Genomic DNA, 9,620 nt, shown 5'->3' on the forward strand with positions numbered 1-9,620 from the left:
TTTTCCTCTCTTCCCCTATGATTTCCCCTATGATTTATGTTCTCCCTCTCTGATTTCATCTTGTTTTATGTTTTCCTTTCTTCCCCTATGGTCCTCTGTTTGTTTCTTAAATTCCACATATGAGATCATAGTGTAATTGTCTTTATCTGATTGACTTATTTCGCTCAGCATAATACCCTCTAGTTCTACTCATGTCGTTGCAAATGGCAAGATTTTGGGGGTTTTGATGGCTGCATAATATTCCATTGTATATATATACCACATCTTCTTTATCCAGTCATCTATGAATGGACATCTGGGCTCTTTCCATAGTTTAGCTATTGTGGACATTGCTGCTATAAACATTGGAGTGCATGTGCCCCTTCAGATCACTACATTTGTATCTTTGGGGTAAATACCCAGTAGTATAATTGCTGGGTCATAGGGTAGCTCTATTTTCAATTTTTTGAGAAACCTCCATACTGTTTTCCATAGTGCCTGCTCCAGCTTTCATTCCCACCACCCCTGTTCTCTCTGCCATCTCCAGTGGTGTCTGTTGAAATCCTGACTTTCTCTTCTTGCTCCCTTCTATCAGTTCCTTTCCCAGCCCCATCCAATGCTTCATGCTAACACCCCCTCAATCTTCAGTTCCTCTCTTCCAAATCCTTTGGCTTTTTCTCTTTTTAAAGCCCCCCATCTGCCATGGTACCCCTATATTTATTTCCCAGAATAATTTCCTGTCCTTGCCAGGCATTTAGGTTGTGGCTAGAGTGATCTCCAGCCCAACCTCATAGCCTTGGTCATCACAGAGCTCCCCAGAGGACGGGGGACAGAAGAGAGCTACTACTGCTTTGAGACCACTGACAAATGGAGATGTTTGCATGCTCTGAAAATATACCCCAAATGTGTTTGAGAATACCCTCCCCCACAAGAAACCTCAGACTTTTAAAACACTCAATGTAGAAATGAATTCTAACTTCTGACCTTTACCTACATTGAAAGATGTCTCAGAGAGTCACTGAATGGATGGTGAGGCCTTCTTCAGCATGGATAACTGTAGACAAGAGCGCACTGGAATTCACAGTTAAAAGCCAACTTCTAAAGTGCACATTTTCCAAACATTAGCTTTTTCACTTAAGATCTAAGAGACTGAGGTGAAAATGAACTTAATGTATGCAAAAGTACAAACCACTTATTAATGAAAAAGCTATACCTGAAATTGCATGGAATTTTTTACCTTATTTTCGAACAAGTTACAATTTACATAATTCTGAAAACAAATACAAAAAAAAAAAGATAGAAAAAAAGTCTCATTTCTATGTATCCTTTATAATTCCCATCACCTTCCCCTCCCAGTAGAGAACCAGTTAGTTTTTTTGTATCTTTGCAGAATTTTATACAATTACACAGAGGTATATTTTCCTTCATTTCACACAAAAGATAGTATGGTATACTTAATGTCCTGAATTGTTTTTTCACTTACTGTATCTTTGGGTGTTTGTTATAATAATACGAAGAGAATCTCCTCCTTTTTACAACTGCCTGCAGTTTCACTGTATGGAACTTTCAGTTTAACCAGTCCCCTAGTAACATTTAGATTATTTCCTTTTCTGTTACTGCAGTGCTGACCTGAATACCTTGGACATAAGTCTTTTCACAAATGCATTTACATCTAAAAGATAAAATGGTTCTGCTGGGTCAAATGACATTTGCATTTGTAATTTTGAAAGACAGATTCCTTCCATTTACACTCTCACTGGCATTGTGTGTGAGTGCTGGATCTCCCTCCCACAGTCTCACCAATGGAGTGGGTTCTCAAAACCTTTGAATTGATTTAAAAAATATTATCTTACTGTTTTTAATATGCACCTCACTTATGAGTAAAATTGTACCTTTTTCATATTTTTAAAGGCCATTTGTATTTCTGTTAACTTTTATCAACAACCATTGAATATCTGATGCTAAAGGATATCTAAATTTTGTTACAACTCTAAAGTCCAACAATTTTCTGATCATCATCACATGAAGCAGCTGAGATAAAAGGAAAGCAAAGAATTGAGGTCAGGAATGTTCCATTTGCTCTGACTAAAGTTAAATGCCCAAACACGCCACTAGAATGTGAGCAGTGAAAAGTGGGGATTACGCTTTATCCATCTTCATTCAGCAAAGTGCCCAGAATTTTGCAGCCATTTAGTCATTAGGGAATACTTGGGATGAGATTAACTGTTCTTGGCGCTTCCTTTCACAGAAGTACCCAGCTAGCATTATGATCTAGATAATGCAGATAGCTTGCCAACAAGGTAAAGTCTTTTCTTGTATTTCACTGGAGTACAGCCACCCTAACTTTAACCAATGAAAAATAATCTAAAATGACCAGTTAGCTGTATACGGTCAGGGTCTGACACTTAACAAATCTGCCAGATTTACTGACTGACTGAACGGAAGTTTGCTTAAATGAAGAAATCATCTCAATACAAATAGAACTGTGATGATTTTTAGGAAATCTAGAAAAAATTTTTCCAGTGTCCTTCTCATCCCATCTTAGGAGAAAAGGTTTCTAGTTTTAGACCATCTGATCCTTTAGGTAAAAAGCTCCCAGGACCATAAAGGAGCAATACATCTGGATATCATAAAAACATCTGATTAACTTTGTTCTAATTGTGCTCAGTAGCCAATATTTCCCACTACCTTTTTTCAGATGGCTCCCTATTCTCTTATTCTATTTGATTCATTCTGCTACTCACAGACAATTTAAGTGCACAGTGACCCTAATTACAGCAGGGGGAAGTTTCAAAGTTCAGATCCTCTATAGATGAGATGCATGGCAAGCATTTTGCTAGTCGCTCTGCATAGGTTTAAAGCAGTGACTCCATTTAAGGGGGTGAGAGGGCAAATATTAGTATCATTAAGCTTTTTTCCCCTCCCTCCCTCCCTTCCTCCCTTCCTTCCTTCCGTTTTTGTGTGTGTGTAAATGCACATACCCTGTTCCCCCTTGTAGAAGATATCAGACTCCTGGGAAAAGTTTGGTCAGATACACTGAAAAAGCTCCCCAAGGTTGTTCCAACACATTTCCACCTCCCACCATCACTCTCATCTCTTTATAAGAATGAAAAGCACCTTCCCAGTACTTTCCTTTGCCCTACTCCTTTGGCCTCAGCTAGAAACAGCAAGTCATTTCCCTGAACCAGCAACTCTGACGTTTTTACTTCCCTAGGAACCATTTCTGTGTCCTGTCATGACCTTTAGCGTGAGAACTATTCCCGTGCTGTTCTTAATCTCTGCATTCAGAATTAAAAGAAATCATGTATTTGCTCTATATTTGATATATGGTGCTCAATACATGTTGTTTTTTAAGAAAGCAAAAGACCTAGCTATTCATTAGTTAGCCTTCATGTCTCCTCATATTTTTGATATACATTCTATAAATCTTAATAATTTCCTCTGTAGGAGTTAGTATTTTTCCCAGTTGAAAATTCCCTCACTGCATTTGTCAAACAAAAGCCCATGTCATGATATTTTAAGTCCTTATTTTACTAACACTTAAAATCACCTAAAACCATCCTTACCTTATTCCAACATTTTTTTACAGAGAAGGAGATCAAGACTATAAACAGTTAAGAAACAACTCAGCCAACATCAGAGTGGCAGAACTTTGACTAGAATCCTGATCTCATTAAGCACTGATCCAGTATAGTTTTCTGCTATAGCACATTATCACACCATCACAAACTATTTATACTCTTAGTTAACTCTCAGTAATGAACACCTACCTTGTGCCAAGCCCTGTGCTAGATGTTTTCACACACTCATTTAACTTACGGTTGTCATAATAAGAAAGTTTTACAGTTAAAATAATATTATCAAGTCAGGCAAAAACTACGAACCCATTACAATCAATTTTGGGAAAAGAGCCTTTTTCCTAAAAGGAATTTCAGTTCAGAGGGACTACTCAGCTTAAAGTTGTCTATTCTTCTCTTCCCCCAACAATGGCCCAACTTCTCTCTTTACATACCTTCTCCCCGAAACTCAATTTGGATTTGATTAGGTGTCTAACATTAATTCAACACTTACATCTAATGCCCCTTCCCCAAGTTGCTGCTTTTCTTCTACCTGTTTTTTTTTTCCTTCTGAAAGGCATTGTCCTGGGGCCTGAAGCAGGAACAGAATCTCCGCATCTTTCTGTCTCTTCACCCTATATGCCCGTTATAGGTCTCCCCTCAACACCCACCCTTTCCCCTCCAGATGCGGCAAAGAGGAAACGGACACAATGTAGTGGAAAGGTCTTGTATATAGTTTTGTCCACTTGGGTTTGTGAGAGCTGCTCTCATTAGAGCCTAGGGGAAAAGGCATCTGTGCCTGGAGGAAGGGAAATTGCTCCCACACTAGGAATACCCGGCTGCATTCCGAAGACTTTCAGATTTAGTGGAAGTCTTTGTGCGAGCAGCCCTTAGGTCATGAGTCTTCCCCTGACTGCTAGAATTTTGGTCAGTTTTAACCAAGGCTGTCTTCTGGATGGTGCGTTTTGCCGGCTTCACCGGGTCCTGCTGTTTCTCTTCCCTGGGCTTCGGGCCTGACCTCTGCTTCTCCTCTCGGGTTCTAGGCCTGATGTCTTCCTTCATGGCCCGTCCTCTCCCCTCATCCATCGCCTTGGCCCTCACTTCCTCCCTGGCTCTGGAATGCACCGACTCCTTGGCTCTTGGCCTTATCTTCCTCACCCTTGTGTTTGCCTTCGTGCTTCGTCTCCATACTTCCCTGGCCTTCTTGGCTGCCCTGCGATGCGTGCAGCGCCTCCGTGGGCTCCGCGGCCCAGGAAGGGTCCTCCTCGAAGAGCGCACACTCTCCGCCAACCTCGAGCGTCCTGGCTTTCTCTTGGGCTTCGGAACCTTCCAGATCCTGAAGTAGCCAGAGGCATCGCTGCCACTGACCCGGAGAAGCGTTCCCTTAACATCAGACCTGGGTGCTTCACCCAAGTGGCGACAGCACTTCCTGCGCACTTCGTAGCCAGCGTTTCCAAGCTCCTTCTTGAGAGTGGCAAGAGTCAGCCCTTTGTGCGCAGTGATGGCTCTGAGCAAAAGCTGGGACACTTTGAGCAACGAGCGCGGGGCCCGCCTTAGCGGCGCCGTGAGGGCTTTTTCCGTGGCCGGCTGGGTTTTAACTTCAGTGCCTTTGGATTCACCAATGGGCCCAGCCACCTCAGCCATGGCCCCGCTCCCGCTTCTGCGGGGCCAGTGCTTTGGGCCTCCCCCCACCAGGGCGCGAGCTTAAGCTGAGGCTGGCTGGACCACGTCACAATGGCAGGCCCAGCCTAGTCTTTCAGGTCCTTGTTGGGGAGCTGTCAGATCCCACCCAGGTAGGTGGTCCAATCAGACTCAACTTCCTTATTGGTCTAAACCAATCCAGATCTTGGCACCTGTGCACCCCTAAAAATCACCTTTATAATCTCCAGGGTTTGTCCTGGCCCTTCTAATGCTCTCATTTCTCATTGACCTTGATGTCAACCACTTTCTGACGTTCACTATTTTTCCGTGGTCCTAAACACCATCTACCCACATTTCCCTAAGATGAAAGAAGCTGCTCTCAACTATCTAAAACAGGTAATACAATGCCTTTAAAAAGTAAGTGTGATAGTCTATCAAACAAAACCTGACCGAGAAACTCCTACCTTTATGCCCTACCAGCTAGAGATTACAGTCATGACTCCCTGACTCTCCACATGGTGGGTTCTGTGCAAGAATACAAAGGAAAGAAGGAACCACTGTGGTCCCTCTACCCTAAACAATGATTCCCACACCTGGGAAATTCCGATGCCTCATTCGGTTGGATTGAAACGACCCAGTTTCCAAATAGACCAAGAACTCTGGTCTAATCATTATTCTTTCACCAGACTTTGCTTTTCTGCCTCTTGTCCCTCTTCTTGGATTGCTCATCTCCTTTCTCTGTCCAGGTATATTCTGCTCATCTTTCAAAGTCCTGCTAAATCCTTCCCTCACTGAAGCCCCCTCCCTCTTTCAAATGATTTCTCTCTTTAACTACCACATTAAACTTTTGCAATCCTATACCGCATTTTCTTTATTTTAAATTAATTTGGTACTAGAGAGTATAAAGCAGCACAATAGTTTTAAAGAGAAAACAGCCTGGACTTTGAGCTGGAAGACAGGGACACATACTCCAGGTTTTTAACAGCCATATGGCATTGACAAATCCCTCCATATCTTTGAATCTGACTTCTTTATCTTAAAAAAAAAAAAAGTCTAATAATCCCTTCCTCCCAACATCACAGAATTATTGGAGAGGTTCAGAAGAGGTGATGGTAGATGACAAAGAACTACCCAAATATAAGATTTAAAATTAATTTTACTCTGAATGTTTATGCCCTTCCAACTAAATAAAGTTTCCTGAGAGCCAAATAGCCTTTGAATTTCTATGGCCCCTGCTGCACCTAACACTATTCTTCATTATACACAGCAGGCATTTAATTGAGTCTGTGTAAGCTTCTCCCTGGTGAGCAGGATTTCTCTGGATTCTAGGGAAATTTCCAGGAAATCAGGAGAAAGGAGCAGGATGAATCTCAAAGGATTGAAAATGAAAGCGACCAAGGAAGCTAGTTACTCAAGGACTTCTTATTTTGGACACATTTTAGTTGGTAATTATTCAAAGAATACTTCCAGTTGCAAAAGTACATCATACTTCTGTAAAGGACATTCACATATATTAGCAGTCACAGGCTGGACTGTGACATAGTTTCTTCCAGGAATAAAAGTGCCAGGAAGTAGCTTAGACCAGTGCTTCTTAAACTTTAGTATGTACTTCATAAAGTACTGATTCTAGTATGTTAGGTCCCAGATGGGGCCAGAGGTTTTACCTTTCCAACAAACAAGCTCCTAGCTGTTCCCATTTAGTTAAAACACAACTGTTGGGGAGTGGGTGTTAGGGTCCATAATCAAAGGAGCGAGACTGATACAAAGTGAAGGTCAGGCAAAGCTTTATTTCGCACCAAGCATTGAGAATTAAACTGACCAGTCAGGGCCGTCTCTTGCAAAGAGGCGACCCCTCCCAGTCTCACGAACCAACTTTTATAGAGGTAGTTTAGCCGGGCTATACACAGGTGGCCAATGAGATTGCAATACACAGAGAAAACTACACAGTCATGCTAAGTCTGCCACACACAGAAAAAAAATCTGCTAGGTAACACACAGGTGGCCAATTGAATTTCAATTTACCCTAGTAGATATATGCGCGCCCAACTGATTGGATGTCTTCACCTGGCCTGACCCGCCCCTGTGTCTAGGCTTTGCAAGTAAGTTCCTCTGGGAGAGGCAGGGTCAATCTAAGTTTACTGCATAGGGTCAATCTAAGTTTACTGCTTAGGGTCAATCTAAGTTCACTACATAAACACAAAATGACTCTCTCTGGCCAACCAGGCCCTTACATTCCCCCCTTTTCTTTGGAGATTAGTCAAATCCTTGACTTTTCAGCCAGTTCTATGTTCTCTGGTTGTAAGGGGTTATATTGAGCATGTTAAGTCTAACATTTTTATCACTCTAGTTTTCTTTTGTACAAATGACACTAGTGCACAGTCAGCTGATGAGTTAGCCATTTACTGCTTCATAGAACCTTTTCCATTTTCTTCCTAATTTCTTTCATCTAATTTCCTACCTATACTTTACATAAACAGGTAATAATAGGAGCAACAATATACTCATAGTCTTTTGAGTCTTAGCTTTAGTCCATGGTCTAAAGTCCAGGGTCCATTGGCTGAGGCTTCCACCTCTGGGGGGCGTCTTCGTCCTTGGCTCGTTTGACATGACCAGCGTGAATCCAGGCCCTGATGCCTTCTACTTTTATCGCTGTGGAGGTGGTCAGGATGACAGTAAACGGTCCCTTCCAGCGAGGCTCCAAATTTCCCACTTGATAGTGACGTATCCAAATCAAGTCCCCGGGTTGGTAAGGATGTGGTTCCACCTCCATCTCCGTCCCAGTGTGGGCAGTCCGGATCCCTGCATGGGCTTTTTTTAAGACTGTCTGTAATGCCTGCAGTGACTGGAGTACAGACTGATCAGTAATTTCTGCTAGGGCAACCTCTTGTAGCCGAGGACAGAGTGGGGGGGGGTGTCTCCCAAACATTATTTCAAATAGGGTCACCCTATTTAAGTAGGGTGTACATCGTGCTCTGAGGAGGGTGAAAGGAAGGAGATCCACCCATCCACCGCCAGTCTCCAGAATTAGTTTTGTCAAGGTCTCTTTAAGAGTCCAGTTCATTCTCTCTACTTGCCCAGAACTCTGGGGCCGATAGGCACAATGTAGTTTCCAATTTGTGCCCACGGCCTTGGCCAATGTCTGCGAGACTGAGCTCACAAATGCAGGGCCATTGTCTGACCCAATCACGAGAGGCAGCCCAAACCTAGGAATTATTTCTTCTAGTAGCCTTTTTTGCCTACCACTCCTGCCGTCTCATGTTTGGTGGAAAAATCCTCTACCCAGCCTGAAAAGGTATCTACAAAAACTAACATATACTTGTGCCCATATTTCCAGGTTTCATTTCTGTAAAATTATTTCCCAATAAATTCCTGGTTCCTTACCTCTTTCTCTTTTCCCTCTTCCCATCTTAGTTCTTTCCACATTAACTGCCTGGCATTGAGCACATCTATCAACTATATCCTGAACTATACGCCCTAATTTAGAAACCTGGAATTGCTTGCCTATAAGGTCCTTAAGTTTGCGTATCCCCAAATGAGTACCCTGATGTGTCTGGTCTACTAAATTCTTACCTAGTCTTCGAGGAAGAATTATTTTTCCTGCTTTAGTCTTAGCCCAGACCCTTCGTAGTCTAATGTAGCCCATTTTTGTAACTACTTTAAATCTTCCTCTGAATAGTCTGGTTTTTCTGGTAGGGCTAGAGCCTGGAGTGTAACCAGCTCTTGCACTGTTTCTTGGGCTGCTTGCTTTGTGGCTTGATGTGCTAACTGGTTTCCTTTTGAAATCAGATCAGTCCCCTTTTGGTGTCCCGAGCAATGCATAACAGCCACCTCTTTTGGGTCCCAAATAGCCTGGAGGAGAGCCAATATTTCTACTCTGTTTTAATTCCTTTTCCTCCTGCTGTTAATAGGCCCCTTTCTTTATAAATAGCCCTATGTATATGGAGAATAGCAAAGGCATACCTGCTGTCCCTATAGATGTTGGCGGTTTTACCTTTGGCCATCTGCAGTGCCTTAGTGAGTGCAATCAGTTCCGCTTTTTTGTGCCAAAGTTCCATGTGGCAGGGCTGCTGTCCAGAGTTCCTGCTCAGGAGAAACCACCGCAGCCCCCGCATACTTTTTTCCATCGACCATGTAGCTACTCCCATCTGTGAACAGAGTCATCTTGGCATCCGGGAGGGGAATGTCTCTGAGATCCGGCTTTATTCCTGTGACTTGGGTTAGGACCTCCCCACAGTCATGTGGATGGTCAGCCAGCTCCTCTGGCAGCAGTGTGGCTGGGTTTAGCACCACTGGGGCCTGGAAGGTCACTCTTGGTTCATTGAGGAGGAGGGCCTGATACCCTGTCACTTGGGTGTTCATCATCCATCAGTCGGGTGGAGTCCGGAGAAGGCCCTCGATAGCATGGGTGGTGGTCAAGATGAGATTTTGACCCAAATTCAGTTT

The 9,620-nt window shown here is 43.0% G+C and overlaps 1 protein-coding gene across 1 annotated transcript; it reads right to left on the reverse strand.

Annotated features, from left to right (window-relative positions):
- Positions 1-4,222: 4,222 nt before the first annotated feature.
- LOC116879014 (testis-specific H1 histone) lies at positions 4,223-5,270 on the reverse strand. The gene has a single exon (XM_032876919.1). It carries the CDS (start codon positions 5,178-5,180, stop codon positions 4,362-4,364), a length of 819 nt encoding a protein of 272 aa, XP_032732810.1. The 5' UTR covers positions 5,181-5,270; the 3' UTR covers positions 4,223-4,361.
- Positions 5,271-9,620: the final 4,350 nt, after the last annotated feature.

Source organism: Lontra canadensis, unplaced genomic scaffold (genome assembly GCF_010015895.1).
Source record: "Lontra canadensis isolate GAN:19392208 unplaced genomic scaffold, GSC_riverotter_1.0 scaffold59, whole genome shotgun sequence".
Lineage (NCBI taxonomy): Eukaryota > Metazoa > Chordata > Mammalia > Carnivora > Mustelidae > Lontra > Lontra canadensis.

What these genes read in the sequence shown, in the direction of transcription:
- LOC116879014 (XM_032876919.1), bottom strand. Translation starts at nt 5,180, where the DNA reads ATGGCTGAGGTGGCTGGGCCCATTGGTGAATCCAAAGGCACTGAAGTT.